Source organism: Bos mutus, chromosome 11 (genome assembly GCF_027580195.1).
Source record: "Bos mutus isolate GX-2022 chromosome 11, NWIPB_WYAK_1.1, whole genome shotgun sequence".
Taxonomy (NCBI): domain Eukaryota; kingdom Metazoa; phylum Chordata; class Mammalia; order Artiodactyla; family Bovidae; genus Bos; species Bos mutus.
Window position 1 is genome coordinate 2,686,278 of NC_091627.1, and position 25,890 is coordinate 2,712,167.

Consider the following 25,890-nt stretch of genomic DNA (forward strand, 5'->3'; position numbering starts at 1 on the left):
ATCGGGGTCAGAGCCAGGGTGAGAGCACCGGCCGTCAGCCTCAGCCCCGGGCCCGCCTGCTCGCCTGTCTGCGCCTCTCCCTCTCCCACTGGGACTCTGGTGCGATTCCGTGGGGGTCAGGGGCCAAGCAGATGCGGGCAGAAGTGACGCCTTGGGGCCCAGGCTCTGGGACCTGGAGAGGGTGGACACCTGGCTTGTCACCCCTCTGTCCTCAGGCCAGGCTGCTGTGGCCCAGAGCCCGGGGGAGGGGAGGCGTCTCTGTGCTGACTAAGCCAGAACAGACAACTAAAAGTTGGTCTACACAGCTGGCGGCTTGCTAACCATGGTGGACGGCTTTAGCAGCGCCTAGGACTTTCAGTCAGCTTTTCAAAACACCAAAGCGGAAGAAACGCTCCCAGGCACACCGTCTTCTATCTCAGCAGCAGGTTGGCAGCCTCAGAGGTTGTGACACTCAGTGTCCCTTCGAGGGGTCAGATTCATGGGTGCCCTTCGGACTCTGGCTGCTGACACACAAGTCACGTGGGCGGGCACCCGATCTTTCTCCCCAGTTCCTGCTGTTACTGGGTATCACAGGGCGTCTTTCCCTTTGTCTCTCCGCTTTGAGCGCTTGGTAAGAGAAGGTGCGTGTGGTTCACCCGAATGACACTCGCGCCTCGGTTTCGAGTTGCGTGTGTGTTTCTTAGTCAGCCATCGTAAATGGCCTGGCTGGCACGGGGCAGGAGGAAGCTGTGTCTGCAGGCATTGCTGGCTGTCACCGTGGGAGCAGGGCTGTCCCAGCAGCTCGAGGGTAGCGAGGCCAGGCAGGTTCTCACTTCATGGATGCCCCGAGACGGACCCTGGGCACATGCCGGGACAGCAGTTCTGCAGTGGAGAGACCCTGGGCCAGCGCGCCGCCGAGGCCCACTGAGTCTGTCATGGGCCAGCCTGGCTTCCCACGCCCTTGACTGAGGTGGGCGTGCTGTCGTGCAGCAGTTCCACATGCGATGACAGTAGTTGACACGCACACGCCGGCTGAAACGACAGAGGAGGAGGTCGGGGGCCGGATGGAGGTCTCCCTCACCTCCAGGCAGGGTGCCCGGACCGCGCCCCCGCCCCCTGGGCAGTGCTGGGAGCGGGCGACAGGCCTCCCCCGACCCCGTCCCGCCGCCCTCACTGTGGCTTTCCCGGCCTGCAGTTCCTGCGCGTCACGAAGCAGTACCTGCCGCACGTGGCACGCCTCTGCCTCATCAGCACGTTCCTGGAGGACGGCATCCGCATGTGGTTCCAGTGGAGCGAGCAGCGGGACTACATCGACACCACCTGGAACTGCGGCTACCTGCTGGCCTCCTCCTTCGTCTTCCTCAACCTGCTCGGACAGCTGAGTGAGTGGCGCCCGTGCCCCCGCGGGTCTCCCGGGCGGCGGGGTCTCCCGGGCAGCGGCCTGCGACCCGCTCCCCCCAGCAGGGCGCCAGGTGGGCCTGGGAGCAGGCCCTGCCGGCCCTCGGCTGGCTGCCCTGTTTAGTCCTGGCCGCATCGCTTTGCGGCCCTGGGCTCAGTGACCGGAGCAGGAGGTACAGGGCACTGGGGGGCGGCCAGTGAGGAGCTGAGGCACCCCGAACCCGGGGTCTGGGAGGGTGACAGCGGCAAACAGAGAAGGGCGGGCCTGGGTCACCGGTGTGGCCACGTGGCTTCGGGCCCGGCTCCCGCGACCGTCCCGTGTCCTCGGGGCACAGGGCAGGACTGCAGCTCCCTGCAGAGCTCCTGTAACACGCCGACTCTAGCCAGGAGGGCGCGTTCTGGACCAGGGCTTTGGATAGGTAGAGGCCATCCCCGCCAGAGGCTGCTTTTGGCTTGGGGTGGGTGGCTGGGCTGGCGCGGCGCCAGCAGCCAGTGCAGGGCTGCAGCCCTGACCTCAGCCCCCTTGCAGCCGGCTGCATCCTGGTGCTGAGCAGGAACTTCGTGCAGTACGCCTGCTTTGGGCTCTTTGGCATCATCGCGCTGCAGGTGAGTGGTCTCCCTCCTCTCTCCCTGCTTAGAGCCGAGCCCCTGGGGCAGAGGCCCTGAGGACTTGGCCCCACTCCCCTTCAGCCCGCTTGTGTCTGCCTGGGACTGCTCGGCGGGCTCCGGGCTTCCACCGTTGTCCACTTCCCCAGGTTCCTTGTGACAAGGCAGCAGGTCAAAGGGTTCTCTACTTCACAGAGAACGCGTAGCTACTCATGAAACGTTTAGCTCACATTTCACCCGGATTGGGTCTTGTCCTCCAGAACCATCTGGGCCCAGCTCTGAGGAAGCAAGGGCTTGTTGACAGGTCCGGGCCACCACCCACCCCAAGGGACGCTGAGCCCGTTGCTGAGTTTGGGGCTGTTGATGTCCCGAAAGGGTTTTGTCTGTCTGGTTATTTAGATTTCTCATGTGTGTTGGAAGAATTGCCTGATGCTGTTAATTCTGTAGAAACAAATTTGTCTGGAAACGCTGAGACTGCAGTTTGTCTTTCCTCTTCCCTCAGACGATCGCCTACAGCATTTTATGGGACTTGAAGTTTCTGATGAGGTAGGCAGCTTCTGCTTGGTGGCTAGTGTATCTCTTCGTGTCTCTAAAGTCAGTAGCTGTTGGTGGAAGTGAGTTTCTCTGGGTCAAAACCATGCTTCTTAGACTCTGTAGTGAACGTTGGTGAGGCCTTTTCCTCCCCATCCCCGAACCCCGAGAACACAGGTGAGAACCCCACGTCTCACGAGGGCTCACGGGTCCAGGGGGAGTGCTGGTCAGCAGGAGAGCCCGGCGCAGGCCCTGTAATGGGTGCAGATGTCCATGGGGGTCAGCGGGGTCCCCTTCCTGCTGGGGCCTCCGGCCCTGTCCGCCCGGCACTGGTGGGGCCGGGGGGCCTGAGCGACTGCTGCGGGGGTGTGTCCCGCAGGAACCTGGCCCTGGGAGGAGGCTTGCTGCTGCTGCTGGCTGAGTCCCGATCCGAAGGCAAGAGCATGTTCGCGGGCGTCCCCACCATGCGTGAGAGCTCCCCCAAGCAGTACATGCAGCTCGGAGGCCGAGTCCTGCTGGTCCTGATGTTCATGACGCTGCTCCACTTTGACGCCAGCTTCTTCTCGGTACGTCTCCCCGGTTGAGTCCCGACCTTCTGGAAGGGCGCTGCCCCCTCCTCTGCATGCTGCACACCGCCGAGGGGCCGTCAGATGGGACCTTGACACTGCCGAGTTCTTGGGGCCAGGAAGCTGCCCTGGCCTTGCCGCAGGGCCCCTCCAGCTGGGGATGCAGGCTCCCAGCGCGCACACCTGCAGCTTCCAGGCACGCCCGCCTGCAGCGGGCACTGTCTGCACACGGGGGGTCGGGGCTGCAGAGTCGAAGGCTTCATCCTTGGCCCTAGGAGCTCATAGAGCCGGGGCCCTGGCTGGGCAGGGTCCCCAGGAGGGCTCTTGGCACTGGGGGCAGGGAGTGGTTGGTCCTGAGCAGCTCCGGGGAGTGTGGTCCCAGGGTCAGCCGTGAGTGAGTCCCGCTAATAACCCTGCCTGTGAACTGCAGACCTCTCTCCGTCCCGAGTTACTCCACCCTGGCGCGAGGCCCGCAGGGACGCGGGCAGCTGGAACCGGCCTGCACATCAAACAGGACACGTCTCTTCTTCACGTTCATTCTCATTCCATACCTTTCGACCTATGCAGATCCTCCAGAACATCGTGGGCACGGCTCTGATGATTTTGGTGGCCATCGGCTTTAAAACCAAGCTGGCCGCCTTGACTCTTGTCGTCTGGCTGTTTGCCATCAACGTGTACTTCAATGCCTTCTGGACCATTCCCGTCTATAAGCCCATGCACGACTTTCTCAAGTACGACTTCTTCCAGACCATGTCGGTGATCGGAGGCTTGCTCCTGGTGGTGGCCCTGGGCCCCGGGGGTGTGTCCATGGACGAGAAGAAGAAAGAATGGTAACGGAGTCCTCCCTGCCTGGCTGGGACCCGCGGCCGTCGAGGACTGGTTCAGGGTGGATTTGAGTAACTGCCAGCATCTCCTGTACCCTCTTTCCTTCCCTCCCTTGGTAAAGGCACAGATGTTTTGAGAACTTTATTTGCAGACACCTGATCGTTAATGGCTAAACCTGCTAAGGACCCACAGCCTGGCACCTGACTATGTGGAGCCGGCCGGCCCAGGCCAGCGCCCCCGCCCCGGGGCAGGGCCTGGCTTGTTGGAGTGAGCATCTTGCTTGGCTGTGGCCTGTCAGCCCAACTTTTTTTTTTTCTTTTTTGGGGTGGGGGACCTTGAAGCTGTACTGTGAGCAGATACATTTGTGTATCATTCAAAGCAGTCTCCCTTTTTTTTTTTTTTTTTTTGAAGTTTACCTTTTTAGCTAACTACTCAATGATTTGGGGTGGCCCAGCCCAACATCACACTGGTTCAGGCCCGCACCAGTGCCTTCCCCGTGGGCTCCGCCCTGCGCTGTGATCCTCTTATAGGGCCGGTGAGAGCGTGTAGAGAAACCCCAGACCCCAAGAATAAGGCAGTATTAGAGCAGCAGCCAAAACTGCGGTTTACGGCCAGGGCGTTCCTCAGAGAAGTGGCTGGGGTCGGTGCGGTTTCCGCAGCGTGCTGCCTGGGAGCGCAAGGGGCTCACAGTTGGGGACGAGGCCCTCAAAGGCCGCCTGGAGCCCGCAGGGGCCGGAACCCAGGCCTGGCAGCATGTGTGGGCCTTATTGGTGCCTGCATGCCCAGATGGGGAGCAGCTGCCACTGCAGGCAGGGCTGGACCGGAGCGGGCGCTCAGACCAGTTACCTCAGGCCGACCTGTCCCAGAGCCGCAGCCGGCGCCCACTGCCCAGCGCCCCTGGCCCGCTCGCTCCCTGCCCTCACGAGGCCGCTGCTTGCTCAGATTGTCTATTTGCTATGCTGAATGCAGCCCCAGTTACTTTTTACGATCTGTGATGCCTTACCGATTGGATCTTGATCCTGTATTTAAAGTTTTCTAACATTGCCTTATACTGTGTTTCTCTTCTTGGGGGTGGGGCCGTGAGCTCTTCTCGCTGTTCTTCACTCGTCCACCTGGTAGCAGAGGCCATGAGGTGACGGCAACCCCTATGCCGCCCCGGGTCCTCCTGGGGCCAGGCCCTCCGAGGTCTCACAAGACTTGCCTTGGAGTGGGCCCCATCTTCTCTGGATTCATCTGCTAGGGGTGCGAGCCTGACCCAAGGGCCTTTCCTGGGGCTTCTGGGGCCCATCCTGAACCCAGATCCACATGGACCTTCGTGTTGAGCCAGGGTGAGGGGAGCAACCCCCACCCCGACCCACTCAAGCCCCTGGCCAGCTTCACAGGGCAGGGGCAGGCTGGCTGTTACTCACTGGAGCTGCTAGAACCTTCCCTACAGTCTGGACCCAGCTAACCTGAGGGGAGCCATTGCCACCTTTCCAGCACCACCCATGTGCCCCCACCCACACCTAGGCCCCCACTACAGAGGTTCCTTATAGCCCACCCCCAGGAGCCCACTTCCCTACTCCCCAAGTATTTACAAGGATGGAGGGCTTTCTACTTCCGTCCCTGGGGTGCTCCCATGTGAAGGGGGTTCTGACTCTGTCTCAGTCTAGGCAGGGTGGTCTCTCTCAGCGCACCCCCACCCAGTTACCCCAGCCTCCCAGCCCCAGGAACAGCCCACTTGGCTAGGCCGCAGCTGCTCTGTGGCTTTGTTTTTGGCAGGGTACAGTTTCTGGTTTGTACAAACCGAGACTGACCCCTGGTGGTCCCCAGTCCATCTCCCCTGTCCCTGAGTGGGCTAGTGCTCGGGGCAGGGGTAGATGCTTATGTAAGAAGAAAAGGACCTATTAAATTGGTTTTAGCAAAAAGAATTTCTGAAAAAAAAAACAAAACTTTTTTTTGCTCTCTGTGGGAAATAGGTATAAATCTCATGCTGTATTTTATATCTTAGTTGTGTTTGAAAACATTTTGATTTTTGGAGACACGTCAAAATAAATAATGGCATTTGTTGTATGCAGTGTGGTCCTCTGGTGTCCTCCAGCCAGGTGGGGCCTGGCCAGGGCTCTTCGCCGGAGACCACGTCCAGACGGAGGTCTTCCTTCGGGGTCCCTGCTGCTCCCTGGGTGTGGGGTCAGACCCTAGCCGTGCAGGCAGGGGCAGCAAACGAGGAGTGCGTGGAGCAGGTCTTGGGAACTGGATCAGCGGGGACCCTGGCGGGCAGCTTCCGAAGACTTTCAGAATTCTCTCAAGATGTGTTTTACCCCAGCGACCTTTCATCAACCTGACTGTTTAAAAGAGCTGAAGCTCTTAGGTTTGCGGTGGTGATTTTTGAACTTCTTTTTCAAGGAGCTGGACCGCTTCTGTGGCACAAACGGAGAATTCCCGTCAGCGGGAGCATTCGGACGCAATACCGGGGTGCTGTGAGCCTGCCTCCCAACCCCAGCCTGCAGGGAGGAAGGGGCTTTGGTGGGAACCCCTTGGCAGCTTTCTGCCTGCGGCTTCCGTGACGACTTGGCCGGACAGTTAAAAGGCAGCACTCGGACCCCAACCGCACAGCCCTGCCCCGCCCTCTACCAGCCCAGTGCTACGTCACTGACGCAACTTCTTTCCTGCCCCAGTCTCACAGGTTCCGGGGGCTGTGATCGAGTCCCTTCCTCGAGGTTCCTGCGCAGCGCTCTGGCCGCCCTGCCTTAGACCGCGGGCCCTGAGCCTGCTCCCTGCAGCCCCTTCTGCGCAGGCGCAAACCAGGAAGCAGCCCCGCCCCGACCGGGTAGCCCCGCCAGCGCGTCTTGTATACTGCTGGCTTGAAATTTCAGCTTTTAAAAAAAAGGTATCTGATTTTTTTCTAAAGAAGCTGAAACCCACGGCTATAGGAAGGTGCTGCCGCGCCCGCAGCCCGAGGGCCAGAACTACCTTCCTGCGCTTGAGGACGCGCTCCCGGCCCGCTTCCAGGGCCCTGCTGTCTTCAGGGCCCGGCTCTCGGGGGCACCTCGGCTTCTCATCCTCGTCCTCGGTCAGAAAGTCGTCAGTGCTGTCCCCAGGCCCAGTCGCTTCTGGGTCCTTCTTGGCGAACAGCTCTGCTGCAGGGGTAGAGGTTGGGGCTGTCTGAGGTCAAGTGCACCACCTGTGCCCAGGGGTCAGCCAGGCGTAGGACCAGAGGCGGACACGCAGCGGGAGGGAGCTGCTTGCGGATGGAACCCGCGGTGGCAGCTGTGACCGAATCCCGAGGACGGATGGGCGGCGCTTACGCGGGTACAGGTCTGTCATGCTGTCGTCACTGTCGCTCGGGGCGGCGCCGTCATCACTGGACGGGGGCTCCCAAAAGGCTTCTCTAGGACGTGGCGGCCCGTCACCGTCCTGCTGGTCTTCCCTCCTCCTCCTCTTGTGCAGGAGGCAGGCCGGCACGAACTCCACGCCCCGCTCCTGACACTCCTCATCTGCGAGACAGACTGGTAAGCTGCCTGGCTCCCTCGCGCCTCCCCACCGTCCTCCGGCACACAGCTGGGCTCAGCCAGGCCCTGCCACCCTCCTCCCCAGGGAAACGTCAGGAGAGCCTTCAGCTCGGCTCCTCCTGGGAGAGCAGCCAGGTACGTGGGGGTGCAGGCCAGGGACAGGACAGTGGAGACCGAACAGGCCTGGAGCGCCCATTCCATCGGCTCCAGCCAGTTTCCAGGAAGCTGTGCCTGGGAGAGTGCCAAGCAGGCACAGGAAGCCACGCCAGCCTGCCACCCGGAGACTGAAGTCCCCTCGAGCACAGCAGCTAGGACCCCTCCCTGGATGGTGCGCTCCATAAAGTCCCGGCTCTAAGCCTCCAGCGCACTCCCATCCAAAGCTGCCAAGACCCTCCGTGGTCTTGTCCCCTCCTGCCTTTCTAAGCCCACCTTGCCTGGTGGCACAGTGTCCTACAGAACCACCCCCCCCAGCCAAGCCGAGCACTCTCCCCACAGCCCCTCAAGTCCTGTCTGAAGAGAAACCCTCAGAGAGCCGCCTGTGTCAGGCAGGCCCACTGGGCTCAGCACCACCTTCTTCAGAGCACTTGACCTCACCTGCGCCGCTCTGGAGTCCGCTGCCCGCCCTGCGCTGCCTCTACCATCGCCCTCTCCTCACCGTGCTGGGACTGGGCCTGGTGCACCCACCAAGGGCCACCAAAGGCTGACCGGGCTGCCGTTTCTGCCTTCTAGGGCTGCTGGCCTGGGGAGAGCACACAAGCACCCAGACACCCACGTCCCCCGAGGCTACTTACACTTCCGCAGCGCCCTCTGGTACCGCTGGCCCTGGGTGTGCCTCAGCACGTGCTCCGGGGACTTGTTGATGTGTCTCAGGGTGAGTTTGCAGAACAGCTGGTGCCTAAGGGACAGTTCACAAGCCAGGGTCTAGACCCACAGCTCTCTACCATGACCACGTCTTAGAATCACCACCAGAGAGTATGATGGGGGAGGTCTGCCGTGTGGCTTAGGCATCAGGATTCTTCCAAGCTTCCAAGCAACTGCAGCCTGCCACTCCTCCAGACAGCCTCACCGTCCACCCAGCAAACAGGTGTAGACAGCCTGGCCAGCCTCCCCAAACTGCTCCGGCAGGAGAGGCATGTGGACCACTGCTTCACAAAGCGCTGGACAGTGGGACTGTCTGCCACCCCCTTCATCTTGACTACTACTGTCAACCGTGCCCTCTCGGCTAAATCAAAGCTCTCCTTTAAACGAAAGAAGGAAAATGAACACTTTCAGAACCTCAGATGACAAACCACAAGTGTGCCAACCCTCTACGAAGCACACAGGCCCGGGTGGCAAACCTCGTGTTTCCAAAAAGAAAACGAAATATCAACTTCAGATATGCAGATGGTACCACTGTAATGCACTACCACCCAGCAGTCATGTATGAATGTGAGACTTGGACCATAAAGAAAGCTGAGTGTGGAGGAACTGATGCTTTTGAATTGTGATGCTCAAAAAGACCTTTGAGAGTCCCTTCTACAGCAAAATCAAACCAGTCACTTCTAAAGGAAATCAACCCTGAATATTCACTGGAAGGGCTGATGCTGAAGCTGAAGCTCCAATACTTTGGCCACCTGATGCGAAGAGCCGACTCAGTGGAAAAGACCCTTAAATTGGGAAAGATTCAGAGCAAGGGGAGAAGGGGATGACAGAGGATGAGATGGTTAGCTAGCATCACCGACTCCATGGACATGAATTTGAGCAAACTCCAGGAGATGGTGAAGGACAGAAAAGCCCGGTGCACTGCAGCTCACGGGGTCGCAAAGAGTCGGACACGACTGAGCGACTGAACACACACACATACAGACATGAGCGAGACGGGGGCCTCACTTGGGGTCCCAGGTGACTCACAGCTCCAGAACTCCCACCTGCATCTCAGGTCTCCTATCAGACGGGAGGGTGGGCGCTGCCAGACTGGCCGCATCTCTGAGGAGCGCTCACTCTGCGCAGAGGGGTCGGGGCTCCGGAGTCTACCCAGTCCCGGCCAGACTCAGCACTAGGAACTGTCCCTCCCCGGCAGTGCCCGGCCGCCCCGCCCCGGTCTGGCCACGTACGGGTTCTTGGTGCTGGGCACGATGTGCGGCTCAAACTCGGCGTAGTCGAAAGCCGGGGAGGCGCGGACCAGCCGCTGGTACTTCTTGCCGCGGGTGTAGACCTGGAGCTCGGGCAGGCGACACGGCAGCTCGTGGCCGGTCAGAGCGCACCGCACCTGCGGGCGGGAGCGCGGCGCGGTCACGGGGTCCGGGCGCTGGGGGTCTCGGGGCCCGCCGTGGGGTTTCCGCACCCCACCCCCGCCCCGCTCCCACCTTGCAGGCGCCGGGCTCCAGCCGCAGGCTCGGGTGCTCGCGCAGAAAGGCGCGCACGTCTGCCGGCAGCTCGCTCATGGCTCGGCGCGCGGAGCTGGGCACCGACCTTCGCCGGAACCACGTGGGTCGGGGGCGGGGCCGAACGGCGCCCGGGAAGCACACGCCTCCAGGGCCCGGAAGTGAGCGGGCGGGGCGATGGCGGCGGCGCGGCAACTGGGGCTGCGCGCTGCGGGTCTGCGGCCGCTCCTGTGCGCGGCGGGCGCGGGGCCGGTGAGCGGGCCGGGGCGGTGCGGCCGGGCGAGGGTGCGGCCGGCCGGGCGCGCCCTCGGAGTGGGCGCGCTCAGCCGGCCCCTCGCGTCTCCGCAGGCCCCGGCCAGCGTCGTCTGGAGGAGCGTCCTGGGGATCGCCCCGCGCGCAGGTGAGTTCTCGGGCAGGGACGCCCCAGGCGCCCCGGGGAACCGTTTCAGTCCGTGCGTCCACTTTGCTGGGGGCGAGGGCGTCGCGATAAGCTCTGAAACTGCCGCCCCAGCCTCGGGAGTCAGACCCTGGGTGCGCGCGCGCTGTTCTCGGTGCTGCCGCCCTCCCGCCGCACCCGGCCAAGTGCAGCCACTGCCCGAGGGCCCCTGAGGCTGAGGCGGGGCCGACCCGAGACCGAAGCCGTCTGGGATCCTAAAGGAAAGCATGGCTTATCTGTACAGTTTGCATGTGGTCCCCGAGGTTCAGCAAAGGATGTTTGTGTATAGAGCGCTGTGCACCCTGGAAAGGCGGCTGTAAGTCTACTCCAGGCCTGCCTTTTTGTAACCATCCCTAAGACCTAGGACGCTTTCCGTTGATGGAACTCACGCTCTGAGAGCTTAAAGGTATCTCTTGTGTACGTTTTTCCAACTTTAAATTTATGAGCGATTATCGTTCTGAGAGCTCTGTAAAGCACTCTCCTGAAGTGTATCACGTTCTCTCTCTGCAGAGCATGGGCAAGTCCTTGAGTCTAAGTGACAGGATACGTCTCAGCATGTCCTTGCAGGAAAGCCATGAGGTGGTTCCATGAGTTACCCAGAGTCATGTGGGTGGCAGAGCCAGGCCCTAGTCGCTGGATCTCATTCAGTCGGTGACTGTCCGCTGAATGCGCCGGGCGCTGGGTTTGGAGCGGGCTGGACGCAGGTGCTGCTGGTTGGCTGCGACTGCCCGTGGTGGCCTGGCCCTCCTCCTGTTCCACGTTCTCTCAGGCAGCCAGGGCAGCTTCGAGGAACTGGCCACTCCAGTTTTTCGTTCCAGGGCTTCCGGCCCCATGCCCATGCTGTGACATCTCCTAGGGTTGGCCTGGAGGCCCCGCAGGTGTGGCAGCTCTTCAGCCGAAGCAACTGCCACAAAAACCGAAGATGAGTCCTTCCTCCGCTGGTTTCTGCTTCTCATTCCTGTGACTGCCTTTGGCCTGGGGACGTGGCAGGTAAAGGCTGATGTGGCTCTCCTGGCCCTGAGCCCTTGACCGTGCTGCTGCCCACTTGGGCTTACGCCTGTGCCCACAGGTCCAGCGTCGGAAGTGGAAGCTACAGCTGATCGCAGAGCTAGAGTCCAGAGTTATGGCTGAGCCCATCCCACTGCCCGCAGAGTGAGTTTGTGTGACTGCCCAGCTGGGGCTGGTCTTGCTCGAGGTCAGCAGCGGGGCCTGGCTGCGGCTTGCCTGGTCCTGCTAGGCTTCTTGTTGACATCCAGCTGCTGCCTGACACACAGGTGTAGAAAGGCCTTTGGGCTTCACCCGTTTCCAGGCCCAGTGTACTGAGGGCTCTCGCAGTGCTGACGGCCTTCCATAGCAGTAGTTCTTAGGTGGCGGGGTGCACGCGTCTGTTGCATCTGGACATGAGTGGTGTTTTGAAAATGTGCCTAGTGATTCTTCTGCCTTCCCTCCTTTAAAAGCACTCACCTACAAGGACGGCTGTCATCATGACGCTTCCCATTCAAAGGAGCAGACAGTGGGTCATATTTGCCTTGCAGATGGTTGCTTTGGCCCCTGTTTTACTGAGTTCACACAAGAGTCCACAGCTTTGTTTTTCTTGAAAACGAGAACCTTTTGGCAGCGTAGATCCTTGTTCCCACGTGGCTTCCAAGGACTCAGCCCCGCCTAGAGGGCACAGCATGCAGCCCTGCAACCCCCACGGTGCTTGAGCATCGCCTTCTGCTCAGGCCATGGTGGGCGTCGTGGTCTGCAGACCCTCAAGTGGGTCTCGGCTCCCCTTCTCCCACCCCATGTAGCCCAATGGAACTGAAGAACCTGGAGTACAGGCCCGTGAAGGTCAGGGGGCACTTTGACCACTCCCAGGAGCTGTACATGATGCCGCGGACAATGGTGGACCCTGCCCGGGAGGCCCGGGAGGCTGGCCGGCTCTCATCAGCGGCCGAGAGCGGGGCCTACGTGGTCACTCCCTTCCACTGCACTGAGCTGGGGTGAGTGGTGTGGCAGAGGTACTGGTTCCCACGTTCCTTCTCAGCCCCCAGCCCCGGGGAATCCAAGCTACCCAGACAGCTCAACTCCTTGGAGAGTTTGAAATATCATCCTGGTGTCATTAAGACAACTAATTACTGAACTTCGTCTGCGTTGTCGAGCTCCAAAGGGGAAGGAGAATGAAACAGGCCCCTTTGGAGAAAACTGTTTAGTGGCTGACATATTTAGTGATTATGGGGCGACAAGAGAGGCCAGCAGAGGAGCCCCGGCCTTGCGTGGAGGGTTTCGGGTCAGGGGAGCCTTCCCAGGAGTGTTTGAGTAGGAAGTGGTATGTACTCGGCACCACCCCCACAGCACCGCTTCCCCCCCACCCCCCCAAGATCCAAAACTAGAGCATCAGCCCAAGAAGGAAAACCCAGGGCCTCAGCCTCCGCCTTCTGGCTTTAGGTGCAGGATGGGCCCCAGTGCTGCAGCTAGGGACAGGACAGGGAACTGAGGGCAGGAGTTGAAGGGAGAGGCAGTGGGGAGACGTCTGTCGCTGGCTGTGTCGCAGCAGGCCAAACAGCAGAGGTTGGCGGTGGGGAGGGCGTTAACCCAGCTCCCCCCCAACCAGCTCGCTCTGCTTCAGTCTTCCCTGGGGCACCCAGTGACCACTGGTCATCACCTGCATTCAGAACCTCTTCCCTGCCTGAAACAGTGTTCTTACTACTCTAGAATCACCATTCTGGTAAACAGAGGGTTTGTGCCCAGGAGGAAGGTGAATCCAGACACACGGCGTAAAGGCCAGGTGAGGGGCTGGACTGTCCTCTCCCGGAGGAGCCGTCCCAGCTCTGCAGAGACGGCATTTCGCACCTTTCCTCACAGGTTGAGGGAGAAGTCGATCTGGTGGGGATGGTGAGGCTCACAGAGACCAGGAAGCCTTTTGTCCCCGAGAATAACCCGGAGCGGAACCACTGGCATTACCGGGACCTGGAGGCCATGGCCAGGCTCACAGGCGCAGAACCCATCTTTATCGATGCTGACTTCAGTATGTCATGACCAGCACACCCCAATCCCTCCCTCCTCCCCTCCTGTCCTCTACACCCCAGCGTGTGTCGGTGGTGGGAGTGAGCCCGCCGTGGCTGAGTGTCCCACAGCCACCGTGAGGACACCCTTCTGTGTTCCTGCAGAGAGCACAGTCCCTGGAGGGCCCATCGGAGGGCAGACCAGAGTCACCCTGCGGAATGAGCACCTGCAGTACATCATCACCTGGTGAGCCAGGCTCTGGCCTTGCCCCCCGCCCCCACCCCCCACCCCAGACCGTGACAGTATGCCCTGCTTTTCAACCCAAGGTACGGACTCTGTGCGGCCACATCATACCTCTGGTGCAAGAAGTTCCTAAGTTGGACTCCTGGTGTGTGAGGAGGTTCGCAGAAGTCAGCCTGTCCCTGAACAACTGAAGCCACTTCAAGAGATTTGGTTTTATGCTGATCACATGCTCTTGGTATAAATAAATCTCCACCACACAAAGTGCCTTTCTTTCCACCCAAACTCCAGTGTACCACCTAAGACAGCTAGAGACAAAGACAGGGCCTCCGTGGTGGCACAGTGGGGAACCCCTGCCATGAGAAGCCTGCGCACAGCTGGAGTGGCCCCTGCTCGCCAGATAGAGGGCAAAGCGCCACGCAGCAAACGAAAGCAAAACTGATCAAAGCATTGCCACTATCCCCAAACTCATTCCAGAATGCTTGACACCAGCTGAAGGAGAATCTTTATTACTTTTATGTACAGAAAACTCCCTAGTGCGCTCAGCCCAGCTTGGTGGCCAGCTCTTTGGCCTTCGCCTTTTCCAGCTTGGCGATGCGCGCCACCGACTTCGGCCCCAGGACGTTGCCTCCCCAGTGACGACGGATCTGTGGGAGCAGAGAGGCAGTCGTTTTCTGAGGCTTTCAAACCACAACAGTTCATGCAGTTCTATTTCACTGTTCGCAGCTGACTGGCATGTACAACTGCTCAGAGTCAAGAGCGGCCAGTCTTTGACTAAAGGCTCTGCTCAAAGACAATGTCTTGTATGAATATGTTTCTTACCTCATCGTATCTGTCGTTGTAATTGGTCCTGATGGCTTCCACCAGCTTAGCCAGGGCACTCTTGTCCTCCCTGACAAAGCAGAGGGGGAAATTCAGGTCACTGGCCTTCACAGGTTACCCCCCTCCCTCAAAGCAGACATGACATCAATTTAGCTCCAACACAAGTCTCTTGCCTCAGATATAGCATGACCACATGGCTTATTCAGGTGAAGAAATTCATAACCATCATTGGCAAAGATTCAGAAAATGTTTTTTTTTAAGCTTGGTCTTTAAGGTAAGATCCTGAGAAATTATGGGAACCTGGAGTGGGGGTAGGGTGGTCCCCCAGTGACGGGAATGCTGGGCCCTGTGCACTTACGAGTTGACTTGTGTGAAGGCTACGGTGGTGCACGTCTTCCTGTGCACCAGGCGCCCCAGCCGGGCCTTGCCCTTGATGATGCAGTAGGGAACCCCCATCTTGCGGCACAGGGCAGGCAGGAAGACCACGAGCTGGAAGACAGCGTTAGCGCTACAGTTATCTGAAGCAAAAGCAGTAATATGAAAGGGCTAACGTGGTAGCAATTGCTCAGGGTTAAAAAGCTCATGTGTTTGCACTTCAAGGTTTAATTCAGTAAGAAGTTCACATCATTGCAAAAGCCAGGAACTGCATCCCTTGTCAGGACTTCCTTACGTGAAAAGCTGACCACCCCTGCCATTCCGCCAGGGCCTGCCAGACCCAGCGTCTAGCTGGCGCTCTTCCTGGGACAGACAAGCACCCACCCATCTAAGCCCAGCAGTCGACACAGGAGCAGCAGCCACACATACCTCAATGGGATCCACGTCGTGAGCGATTACCACCAGCTGAGCCTTCTTGTTCTCCACCAGGGTGGTGACCGTGTTGACCCCTAGAACACACAGCCAGTTTGCATGAGGGTGGCGTGGGGCTGCTGTTCCCAAGAGCAGTTCCACTGCAGCCTGGCTGTGACTCAGGGTTAAAAAGCTCGGATTTTACTCTCCACAGTGATTCCAGGTGAAGAAATTCATGCATCATTGCCAACAGCCTGCCCCACAACTCACCCTCTTCAAGGAGAGGTTCCCTCACCTGCTCGAAGGACAGGTGGCCTCTTGGTGGGGACATCGCCTTTGCCCGCAGCTTTCTTCTCAGCTCGGGCCAGCAGCCTCTGCTTCTTCTCTTGCTTTGTCTCTGGTCTGTACTTGTGGGCCAGCTTAAGCAGTTGAGTAGCTGACAAAAAAAAAAAAAAGACCACCGTTCAGATGTGAAGTTGCGATATTTGTCACTTAAATGCTAGATCACTGTCCTGAGTACAACCACAATCCAAGACATCTCAGACCCAGTTCATTATCCCATCAGTATATCATGTTGTGGAACTAGACAAGGAAAACCAGCCTATTAAAAATACCTACTGCCCCTTCAAACGCCTGAGTTCTAGCAGGTCCAAGAAAGGGTGGCAACCGTGCCCAAGAAATACCCCCCAGCAGTGTTTCTAGGCCACAGAGCCGCACCTGTTTGTCGGTCCAAGGCCTGCGTGAACTGGTTAATTGCAGGAGGCACTTTCAGCCGCTTATAGAGAATAGCCCTTTGCCGCTGCAGCCGGATGTAGCGGGGCCATTTGACAAAGCGGGTGAGGTCCCTCTTGGGTTGGATGTCCTGTCCTGTGAAGTAAAAAGTAACTAGGTGAGGCTCAAGCTCCTTGCCGAGTTCGGGTATAGACATACACTTATGATGTAGTGCATCAGCGATCTTGGTGGTTTAAAGTGTCATCACCATCTTCCAGGTAACATACTTTTGCATCACTTGCACACAGACACCAAAGAACACAGAGGAGACGACAGCGCCACCTCTTGTTCAACAAGCAGCCAAGGTGCAGCCAGCCCCATCACCTCTACTCTGGGAACGCCAGTTTTTGATGGCCAGCACCCGGGCTCCGTGTTGACGCAAGTTCGGGCCACCGAAAAACGACCATCACTGTGCCCCCTCTTAAGGCAAGAGACTAAAAGCCAGGCACAATTTAGTTAGAAAGTGGCAAAAACGTGAGAATTCCAACCCAAGTAAGCCTCGACTCCAAACCCAGTGAAATCTAGAATAGGACACGACCTTCTGTTCAACTATTTTCTCCATCGAGGACTACATGAAAACACATCTCCTCCCGTTTCTTACCAATGCCAAAATTCTTGGGCCTCTTCTCGAACAGGGGGTTGACCACCTTCTTGGCCTCCTGCTTCTTCACCACGGCCGGGGCCGGGGCCACCTTCTTCCCCTTGGCCTTCTTTCCCTTCGGCTGGGTGAGAACAAACACCAGCTTTCGCCGCGGCCTCTGCCGGTTTCTCTGCAGAGGGGCGGGTGCGGGGGCCTGGCCCCCCGAAGACGAGTGCGGACGGCGGGCGACCCCGCCACCCGCGAGGGCAAGCCCGACCCCTGTGTCGGCGCCGCGCAGGCCCGGAGGCCGCGCCCGGCTCGTACATCAGCGATCTTGGTGGTCAGGACAGTCCTCACCATCACTCAGATAGCAAATATTCTTTCACATCATCTGCACGAGCCCGGCGGGCCCGCGAACCCGCGGCGCCGCCCCTTCCCCGCGACGGGGCAGCGGGCCCCCTCTTCGGGGACCGGCAGGCTCCAAACAGCAGAAGCGAGCGAAGACACCGCGCGGGCCAAGACGGCCTGAGCGGGCCCCCAAGAAATGGAGGAGCCCCCCACCCCCGGGGCACCGGCGCGCTTCGGCCCCGTCCGTCCCCGAGCCCCGCACTGCGGCGCTGCTCTCCTCGGATCCTCATCCCCCACTGCCGGGCGAAGTCGGGGAGTGTTATCCAGCCCCAAGGCCGCTGAGCGAGGTCCTGCGGGGCGCCCCTCGCTCTGGGCAGTGGAGGCACCCTGGCGAGGTCGCGCTCCGAGGAGGATGGCGGCGGATAGAGCTCAGACGGCAGAGCCGGCACCACGAGAGAAAAGCAAACTCACCATCTTGAAGGGCTGGCGTAGAGAGAAAGGACAGGGTATTGTGGGTAATTTGTAGGCGTCCTCGGAGATCGCGAGAATTGGCGCCGGCGCGGGATTTCGGATTTAAAGAGAAAACTCCCTTTTCCCCGCTGCGCGGTCGGGGGCGGTGCCTAAAGCAGGAAGAGCCGTGGGAGACCCGGGGAAGGGCCGCGGAGACTGACCCGCAGGGGCACGCGTTTGTTCCCCGACTCCGCCCCTAGCGAGGTACCCAGCGGGCCCTGGCTCTGCGGGCCCACTGAGGGAGCTGGGGCGTCGTGGCTCGGTCGGCGTCCTTCTGGTGGGGTTTACTCCCCCGCGAATTCGGTCGGGGGCCTCGCCGGGCGGGAGCGCGCGTAGCCCGGAGGCACCTGGCGCGGGGCGGGAGGGCGGGCGGTCCCGGGACTGAGGAGCCCCGACGCCTCCTGGGGCCGCCGTCTAGGGGCCCCGGCGTGGAGACGGGGGCGGCAGAGTCGGGATAGGACCCGAGCGGCTCGGCGGGGACGTGCGTGAGCCTGGCCTCCGAGAGGGCTGCGCCGGCGCCGGCCCGGTAGTCGTCGGGGTCCGGCCAAGGGGGCGCGGACCAGAGGAGAGCCCATAGCGCGTTTGGCAGAAAGGGCATCTCCGGAGAGCCTGCCCGAGGGTCCTACCCAGGCTGGCGCCTGCAGCGGGGAGAAAGGCCGGAGCTGGCCTGCTCACACCCAGACTCGGTTCCAGGTGTCCCGCTCCCCGTCCTGCGCTGCCTGAGGCCCCGCCATGGCCCAGCAGAGAGCCCTGCCGCAGAGCAAGGAGACGCTGCTGCAGTCTTACAATAAGCGGCTTAAGGACGATGTCAAGTCCATCATGGACAACTTCACTGAGATCATCAAGACCGCCAAGGTGGGTGGGGGCCACCGGTCTCCGGCTCCCTTGGAGACCAATACAGTAGTGAGCAGAGCTGAGTCGGGGAGTCCGCTTTCAACCTCCCAGCCAGGTGGTGGACATACTGCAGTGAGCCCATAGGCAGGGCCCTCGTCCCCATGGGGAGAAGTTTGGGAGGGCCGGGGATGGGGGGGCGGTGACCGCAGCAAACAGGGAGGCAGGTGAGTCATCTGGCTAATTACAGGCCCTGGGGAGGCATTTGTAGGGGGCTCCAGTCACAATGCCGGGATCCAGCATCACTTACTAGCAGCAAGGGGTTGGATGACGTCTTGACGTCTCAGTGCCTCAGTGTCCCCTGCAGCATGGCATCCTTGTATGGCTGGATGAGTTTATCCACGTAAAGTGGTCACTGTGGGGACTATTGTGAGCACATGTGGTCGCTGAGAAAAGCTGGGGAAAGCTCCTCACGTGGTCAGAGAGAGGGTCAGCGGCCGGTTCTGGGCAGGCAAGCCCACTGACTGGAGTGGGCCAGAACTCTGCATGACTGTTCCAGTCCTGTAACTTGTTTGAGCCTTAATAGTGACGATGACCGCTAGTGCTGTCGGTTGGGCTTCCCTAGGGGCTTAGAGGTTAAAGCGTCTGCCTGCATTGTGGGAGACCTGGGTTTGATCCCTGGTTCAGGAAGATCCCCTGGAGAAGGAAATGGCAACCTACTCCAGTATTCTTGCCTGGAGAATCCCACGGATGGAGGAGCCTGGTGGGCTACGGTCCACGGGGTCACAAAGAGTTGGACTCGACTGAGCGACTTCACTTTCACTAACTTTCAGTGTCAGGCTGAGCTGTGAGGGCCCTTTGTGTGCCGTCCCATTTAATGGTCACAAGAATGTTGGAGGGCAGGTCATTGCTCTCCAGTTCCTTTTCAGAGGAGGGAACAGGGACTCAGAAGCTTTAGCATCCTGCCCCAAGTCAGGATATTCTGCGAATATCCAGCAGGGCTGGGATTAGGACCTGGGAGATCTGGGTCCCCACCACTCAGGGTGCCCTGACCCCTGCCCATATCGTGGCCTGGTGGGTGGGTTGGGACAGTTGGTAGCCCGGACCTTGCACAGGACAGGCAGGCAGGACTCCCGGCCCCTCCACTGACTGTCTGAGGAACCTGGAGTGCACTCAGGTCTGTCCCGGCTTCAGGTTTGCCCACGAGGGAGAATGGTCCAGGCTTCAGTGAGTTTCCTAAGACGATGGTCAAGTGCTTAACACAGTACCTGGCACCCAGAAAGTGCTCAGTAAATGGTCACTTAAAAAAGTACATTGTCCTTTTATTCATCCATTTAGCAGGTCACTGACTGCCCAAGCTAAAAAGATGGGGCCAACCCCTCCTTGCACCTGGCACAGCAGCCCTCGTACTTAGGCATCTGTTGGCCCTGTGAGGCTGCCCATTACCCCTTAGAATGGGGCGGGGGGTGCCGGTACACACAGCCCGATGTCTGGGGGCGGCGCCTGGGGCAGAGGGCACGGTAGGCCACGGTGTGGCGAGTGTGGGTGCACTGCTGTCGCCGCCAGGCGCTGCGGGCCAGGGCACCTGCCCACGCTGGACTTTCTCGTTTGCCCCCCAGATTGAGGACGAGACGCAGGTGTCAAGGGCTACTCAGGGCGAGCAGGACAACTACGAGATGCACGTGAGAGCTGCCAACATCGTGAGTCACCAGGTGGAGGGGACAGTCTGGGCTCCAGAAGCCTTTGGCCCCTACTGGGTTCCCGGGGGGCAGAGGGGCAAACCACTTCTCAGGAGACTCCCTTTGAGAGGAGGGCTTTCCTCAGCAGCTGAGGGAGGGGCTGGCAGGTAGTGGGTACGGTCACGATGTCGAGTGCTGGGCAGGGGTTACAAAGAGGTCAGCCTTTCCTCTCTGAAAGTCCTCTATAAGTGCAGGCTCTCTATAAACTAAGGTTCCTTGTAAGTGAAGGTTCTGTAAATGCAGGAAGCAAACGGCTAGATGAAACAGGACAGGCGTCTTGATCCCTTTCAATGCCACAGAATAAGCCTAGCTACCAAGCGTTTCCATGGGTCCACACCCATGATGGAAATCCATAGCATGGGGTCCTAAATGAGTCCCCGCCAACTGGCAGGTATGCTGGCCCTAAGGAAGAACAGGGCAGGTTAAATGGATGGCAGTTTTGTCTGGGGTTTGAGGTTTTCAGAAGCAGAATACGTGATTGAATAAAGTGTGCGATTGGCTATCACACCTGCAGGAGTGGGAGCCAGAGGCCCGACAGAACCTGCCTTGGCAACAACTCACGTGCCTGCAGTGGCTGCCAGGGACCCTGCCCTCCCCTCGCTCACCTTCTAGTCCCTCACTTCTGACAATGACCCTGTGTGAGTGCCGTGGCCCCACTTCGAGGATGAGGCCACCGCTGCCATTGCCTACCCAGCATCAGGCGCACGGAGGCAGGCAGTCCCTCACCACGCCCCCCGATCCCCACGGCCGCAGGTCCGAGCCGGCGAGTCCCTGATGAAGCTGGTGTCTGACCTCAAGCAGTTTCTCATCCTCAACGACTTCCCATCGGTGAACGAGGCCATCGACCAGCGTAACCAGCAGCTGCGAGCCCTGCAGGAGGAGTGTGACCGGAAGCTCATCGCGCTGCGGGACGAGGTTTCCATCGACCTGTACGAGCTGGAAGAGGAGTATTACTCGTCCAGGTACAAATAGGGCTGGACCCCTTGCACGGCGGACCTGCAGATCCTGGCCCGGCCAGCAGGAGTGCCCAGCCCCACCCGGCAGCCTCGTTTCCAAATCCTTCGTGGTCTCAGCAACAGAACCCTTTGTCTGGGTTTCACAGCAGACCTCAGGGTCAGAGCATCTGATCAACAGACAGCTGATGCTGCCTCCTGGGGCCCAGGCGTCAGAATGAAAATCAGAACCTCGAGGGTTGGAGGGCCAGGCCAGCGTTTCTGTCTGGGGGCGCGTCTGTCCGGAATAACCGTCTCATCCAGATCTGAATGTCCTAGCCGGGCGGGGCCAGCGCTCTTGGCTACCGGCCCCTGTCCAGGACCCCAGTGCTTGCCCAGGTTGTGACTCACCGTGGGTGACACCGTGGGCGTCACTGAACGCCCACGCTGTGTGTCTCGGGGTGGGGGTTCCTGGGAAGGACGGGGAGAAAATCCAAGCGGAGTGTGGCCTTGAACGCCAGGCCCGGGCACTCATACCACTGAGTTCTCATTCAGTTCAGCGTCACAGACCACAGCCCTCCTGCACGCTGGACCCAGCTACAGCAGTGGGCAAGGCCCGTGACACCAGCGCTTGTGGCCTGCTTAGAATCCTGAAACCCAAGGCAGTTTGAGCTGGAGGGGCCCCAGGAATCAGAATCCAGGTGTAATTTACTCACGGGGAAGCTGAGGCTGGAGAGGCCCCCCACGTCCATGCTTGTTAGCTTGGAAAAATCAAGACTCAGTCCAGCGGACACTGGGTTGGCAGCCCCTCGCCCTCGCTGGACAAATGTGTCTTTCCCGTCATGGATTTTCATTGCTCCTTTCTGTCCGGTGGCGGCCAGGCTGGAGCCACAGAAGCCCAGAGCCAGCGTGTCTGTGGTCTGAGGCTGGATTTCTCTGTGTGCGTTCCAGTGCCACCCCTCACGGTCCCTCCCACCTTTACCTCCGTGGGAAGGGACAAACGTCGCTGCCCAGTGGGAGTGGTTTAAACTCTTCCGGAGGGTTCTGGGGCCACCTCCATCCCTGATGCCTGTTGGCTCAGCAGACATGGAGCAAGTGCCTCCTACGTACCAGCCTTCAGGGAGGGGTCCAGAGTGGTCCCTGGGGGGTTTCAGATCCTGCTGGGGACATGGCTCCTTATGGCCTTGTTTGTCCCCCTGTGGCCCCCATGGACTGAATGTCTGCAGGAGAGCAGCTTGGGCCTGCCTTTTGAGGCTGAGGGCAGAGAGGGCTGCAGGGGAATGCCTGAGAGCCAGGCTCCTCCTGTCCTGGCTCCGGGCCATCAGTCTGGCCCAGAGGGGTTTCTAGTCCAGCCTGGGGTCTTCGAGAGGCTGAGGCCCTCCATCTGTAAATGCCTGTGGTGGCCAGGGCTCAGCTGAGTCAGGGCCAGCCAGCTGTGGGCCCCTCTCTGCTTGTTCCCTACACAGGCGGCGTGTCCCGCCCCCCCCACCAAGCCACCGGCGCTCAGCCCGTTCTCCTTGTGCGTCCCCGCTGCCCACAGGCTCGCTCCCCCGCTTTCTGCTCACGATTTGCTCTTTCTCTCCCTCTCGCCTTCCACTCTCCTCGAAACTCTGCTCTGTGTCCAGGATGGTTCTGAGGCTGGATGCTGGGGGCAGGAGCAAGGGAGGGAGCTCGAGGCAGGACTCGGGAGGAAGCCAGCGAGACATGTGGGGAGGGGCAGGCCCCACTCGCCCCCTCAACGCCCTCCGCGAGCCATGCTCTGTCCACGTGCATCCTTGCTGAGAGGCCAGCCATGCTGTCCCCACACTGGACGAGATCTGGTGCGTTCAGTGTGGCGTGGCTGCAGATTGTCCCCGTGTTAGAGATGGGAGCCTGAATTCAAGGCGCTGGAGTCCTGTTTGAGGTCACACAGCTGGTGCAGGGCTGCAGGACAGAACGCCAGGGCCTCTGCTCCTAACCACCAGCCCATTCAAGCTGAGTCCCAGGCCCAGAGAGGAGACAGCATCTCTGTCCCCAGGGGCCTTGAGAAGCGCAGGGACTGTGGAGACCACTTCTAGATGCTGGTTCCTGCAACTGCAGAATGGAGCGTGTGTTCAGGCTGGCAGCTCCCTGCTAGAGGAAGGCAGCTGGAGCCAGGACAGGAGGGGGTGGCAGGAGGGACGCGGATGGGTCAGTGGAACGGACCTGCCGCGGTCACACAGCCTGCCAGTGGCTGGTCCCAAATGGGTCCCTGTGGAGCCCCTGGAGGGCCCAGAAGCAGGGGCCGCGCCCATGCCTCCCCCTCAGCCAAGCCTACTTGGTGGAGGGGCCCGCACACGGGAGGAGGGGAATGCAGGTCTGTGGTGTGGTCTGTGTTTCCTTAACTGCTTCTATCTTGCTTTCCTTCCCTGGCTTCATCTCTGCCTGCTCCTGTCTCTCCCTGGGTTTCTGGTGGTGGAAAAGCTCAAGTCTATGCGAAGCTAATGATCTGCCTCTGTGTGAAGCTTACTGGAGGCTGGACCCGGACACAGACTCCACTGACTGCCTCTCAGCCCCTCTGCTCGCGTCCCCGGAGCCCAGTGCTGGCGGCCCCCTGCAGGCTGCAGCCCCCACCCACCCCCACGCTGGTGGCCCTGGGCCCACGGAGCACGCCTGAGCCCCCCAGGGCTCCCCCACCCCCCCACCCCCGGGCCCCGGGATCTTCGGAACGACATCCAATTCTCACCCCAGGCTCAACTCCCTGCAGCCCTGGTTCCCACTTGGGGAGCCACTGTGGCTTCTTTGGGAACCTTGTCAGCCCAGGGACAGCCCACCTAGGAGTGCTGGGGGGAGGAGTGCCCCCACCATCCCAGGGTGGCCTATCCTTCCGATTTGCTACTTTCTGGGCTGGCCAGGAGGGTGTTTCCAGGAGAGTTTGTCCCCTTGAGGACCTAGCAGCAGGGCAGGAGGATGCCCAGTGTTGGGAAACCTGACCTGTGCATACTGTTTACCATGGGGGGAGGGGGAGGTGCTCAGAGTGGACAGTACTAGCCAAGGCCCAGCCTCCACGCACAGCTCTGCACACTACCTCATGCTGAGGCTCCTCTGATAGCTGACTGCCCCTGCAGGGCTGTGGGGAAAGGGGGCTGCCCACTCTCATGGAAGTCAGGCAGGGTCCTTCCTAATTCTGCTGCTGCGTATGCTTGGTTATTTTTGTAATAAGAGACTGTTGAATAAAACCACCTCTGCCCTTTGGCATCGCTTGGTTCCCTTTCTTGCTTTTGGACCACTCGGTCTCCCAGTGGCTGTCAGGAAAGAGCCCCTGGGCTCTGCCTGGTCAACCTCGGCCTTCAGGTCAGCTTTCTGGCCCTGGGGGGCTCTATCAGCATAGGGTTCATGGCTGCATTTCCACTGCCTGGAGAGAGCTGGCTAGGACCTAGAAGGGCCTTGATAGTAGTACTTCGTGAACGTATGAGAAACTGCTACCGTTACTGCATGTCACGTGGCCTGGGCATCTGAACCTCCGGTTGCCCCCAGGTCGGGGCTGTGGTTACCGGCATCTCAGAGAGAGGAGCTCCGAAGGGGGCGAAGTGTTGTGCCCCGTGGTCTGCGAGCTGGGGAGTGCAGTGAGAGGGGCAGGACTCAGCCCAGGTGGAACACGAGGCCCTGTGCCCGGTCTCCTTCCCAGAGGGAGGTCAGCGTCCCAGTGTACGGAGGAAGCGGCAGCCCGCGACCTGACACCTGCGATACTCAGAGTTTATCACTAGTCACCAAGGAGCCACACACTCGACGGGAACACCACCACGTGTTTTCTTCATCGCTCGCATCCCCGGGGCTTGGAACCTGCCTGGCGCAAGTCCTTTCCAGACGAACGCGGTCTCGCCAGCTTCCCCTTGGGGGCTGAGCTCTAAACAGGCCTCAATTACTACGGTCTGTATGCAGGTCAGGAAGCAACAGTTAGAACTGGACATGGAACAACACACTGGTTCCAAATAGGAAAAGGAGTACGTCAAGGCTGTATATTGTCACCCTGCTTTTTAATTTATATGCAGAGTACACTGTGAGAAACGCTGGACTGGAAGAAACACAAGCTGGAATCAAGATTGCGGGGAGAAATATCAATAACCTCAGCTACGCAGATGACACCACCCTCATAGCAGAAAGTGAAGAGGAACTAAAAAGCCTCTTGATGAAAGTGAAAGTGGAGAGTGAAAAAGTTGGCTTAAAGCTCAACATTCAGAAAATGAAGATCATGGCATCTGGTCCCATCACTTCATGGCAAATAGATGGGGAAACAGTGGAAACAGTGTCAGACTTTATTTTTCTGGGCTCCAAAATCACTTCGGATGGTGACTGCAGCCATGAAATTAAAAGACGCTTACTCCTTGGAAGGAAAGTTATGACCAACCTAGACAGCATATTCCAGAGAAGGCAATGGCACCCCACTCCAGTACTTTTGCCTGGAAAATCCCATGGGCGGAGGAGCCTGGTAGGCTGCAGTCCATGGGGTCGCTAAGAGTCGGACACTACTGAACAACTTCACTTTCACTTTTTCTCTTTCATGCATTGGAGAAGGAAATGGCAACCCACTCCAGTGTTCTTGCCTGGAGAATCCCAGGGGCAGGAGAGCCTGGCGGGCTGATGTCTACGGGGTCACACAGAGTCCGACACGACTGAAGTGACTTAGCAGCAGTAGCAGCAGCAGACAGCATATTCAAAAGCAGAGACATTACTTTGCCAACAAAGGTCCGTCTAGTCAAGGCTATGGTTTTTCCTGTGGTCATGTATGGATGTGAGAGTTGGACTGTGAAGAAGGCTGAGCACCAAAGAATGGATGCTTTTGAACTGTGGTGTTGGAGAAGACTCTTGAGAATCCCTTGGACTGCAAGGAGATCCAACCAGTCCATTCTAAAGATCAGTCCTGGGTGTTCTTTGGAAGGAATGATGCTAAAGCTGAAACTCCAGTACTCTGGCCACCTCATGCGAAGAGTTGACTCATTGGAAAAGACTCTGATGCTGGGAGGGATTGGGGGCAGGAGGAGAAGGGGACGACAGGGGATGAGATGGCTGGATGGCATCACCGACTCGATGGATGTGAGTCTGGGTGAACTCTGGCAGTTGGTGATGGACAGGGAGGCCTGGCGTGCTGCGATTCAGGGGGTCGCAAAGAGTCGGACGCGACTGAACTGA

General features: G+C 59.5%; 5 protein-coding genes and 5 non-coding genes across 15 annotated transcripts in view; 3 read left to right on the top strand and 7 right to left on the bottom strand.

Moving 5' to 3' along the window:
• The window catches only part of SURF4 (surfeit 4), an 11,630-nt gene extending 5,673 nt beyond the window's left edge, over window positions 1-5,957 (top strand). Inside the window, exons 2-6 of the mRNA XM_070378707.1 lie at window positions 1,175-1,361; window positions 1,907-1,983; window positions 2,486-2,529; window positions 2,894-3,080; window positions 3,648-5,957. Of these exons, the coding sequence (XP_070234808.1) occupies window positions 1,175-1,361; window positions 1,907-1,983; window positions 2,486-2,529; window positions 2,894-3,080; window positions 3,648-3,914 (762 nt within the window). The 3' untranslated portion in view covers window positions 3,915-5,957. The remainder of the gene's footprint in view (window positions 1-1,174; window positions 1,362-1,906; window positions 1,984-2,485; window positions 2,530-2,893; window positions 3,081-3,647) is intronic.
• SURF2 (surfeit 2) lies at window positions 5,852-9,861 on the bottom strand. The gene is made up of 6 exons (XM_070378708.1): window positions 9,742-9,861; window positions 9,490-9,644; window positions 8,188-8,291; window positions 7,193-7,381; window positions 6,858-7,024; window positions 5,852-6,304 (listed from the first exon to the last, which is right to left on the bottom strand). Exons 1-6 carry the CDS (start codon window positions 9,817-9,819, stop codon window positions 6,221-6,223), a joined length of 777 nt encoding a protein of 258 aa, XP_070234809.1. The 5' UTR covers window positions 9,820-9,861; the 3' UTR covers window positions 5,852-6,220.
• A 49-nt stretch (window positions 9,862-9,910) lies between these two features.
• SURF1 (SURF1 cytochrome c oxidase assembly factor) lies at window positions 9,911-13,687 on the top strand. Of its 2 annotated transcripts, XM_070378709.1 has the most exons (9): window positions 9,911-10,011; window positions 10,108-10,159; window positions 11,052-11,185; window positions 11,265-11,347; window positions 11,989-12,180; window positions 12,893-12,965; window positions 13,043-13,205; window positions 13,348-13,429; window positions 13,510-13,687. In XM_070378709.1, the coding sequence occupies exons 1-9, from the start codon at window positions 9,937-9,939 to the stop codon at window positions 13,577-13,579; spliced, it is 924 nt and encodes a 307-aa protein (XP_070234810.1). In that variant the 5' UTR covers window positions 9,911-9,936; the 3' UTR covers window positions 13,580-13,687. The 2 variants fall into 2 exon arrangements, with proteins under 2 accessions (XP_070234810.1, XP_014334216.2); XM_014478730.2 differs by having other exon boundaries at window positions 9,918-10,159.
• Window positions 13,688-13,911: 224 nt separating this feature from the next.
• On the bottom strand, window positions 13,912-17,230 carry RPL7A (ribosomal protein L7a). The gene is made up of 8 exons (XM_005897428.3): window positions 17,202-17,230; window positions 16,404-16,524; window positions 15,749-15,898; window positions 15,327-15,467; window positions 15,050-15,129; window positions 14,604-14,734; window positions 14,246-14,315; window positions 13,912-14,070 (listed from the first exon to the last, which is right to left on the bottom strand). Exons 1-8 carry the CDS (start codon window positions 17,202-17,204, stop codon window positions 13,966-13,968), a joined length of 801 nt encoding a protein of 266 aa, XP_005897490.1. The 5' UTR covers window positions 17,205-17,230; the 3' UTR covers window positions 13,912-13,965.
• Window positions 14,415-14,479, bottom strand: LOC138990035 (small nucleolar RNA SNORD36). The gene has a single exon (XR_011466211.1). It is a non-coding gene; the product is annotated as a small nucleolar RNA SNORD36 (small nucleolar RNA).
• Window positions 14,806-14,878, bottom strand: LOC138990033 (small nucleolar RNA SNORD36). Its single transcript, XR_011466209.1, has one exon. It is a non-coding gene; the product is annotated as a small nucleolar RNA SNORD36 (small nucleolar RNA).
• On the bottom strand, window positions 15,206-15,280 carry LOC138990034 (small nucleolar RNA SNORD36). The gene has a single exon (XR_011466210.1). It is a non-coding gene; the product is annotated as a small nucleolar RNA SNORD36 (small nucleolar RNA).
• Window positions 15,975-16,045, bottom strand: LOC138990037 (small nucleolar RNA SNORD24). The gene has a single exon (XR_011466213.1). It is a non-coding gene; the product is annotated as a small nucleolar RNA SNORD24 (small nucleolar RNA).
• On the bottom strand, window positions 16,704-16,778 carry LOC138990036 (small nucleolar RNA SNORD24). Its single transcript, XR_011466212.1, has one exon. It is a non-coding gene; the product is annotated as a small nucleolar RNA SNORD24 (small nucleolar RNA).
• Window positions 17,231-17,316: 86 nt separating the features above from the next.
• Window positions 17,317-24,487, top strand: MED22 (mediator complex subunit 22). Of its 5 annotated transcripts, none has more exons than XM_070378710.1 (5): window positions 17,317-17,444; window positions 17,934-18,095; window positions 19,691-19,783; window positions 20,564-20,772; window positions 23,185-24,453. In XM_070378710.1, the coding sequence occupies exons 2-5, from the start codon at window positions 17,973-17,975 to the stop codon at window positions 23,375-23,377; spliced, it is 618 nt and encodes a 205-aa protein (XP_070234811.1). In that variant the 5' UTR covers window positions 17,317-17,444; window positions 17,934-17,972; the 3' UTR covers window positions 23,378-24,453. The 5 variants fall into 5 exon arrangements, with proteins under 5 accessions (XP_070234811.1, XP_070234814.1, XP_070234815.1 ...); XM_070378713.1 differs by having other exon boundaries at window positions 22,368-23,323; XM_070378712.1 differs by having other exon boundaries at window positions 17,320-17,444; window positions 19,691-19,771; window positions 23,185-23,984.
• Window positions 24,488-25,890: the final 1,403 nt, after the last annotated feature.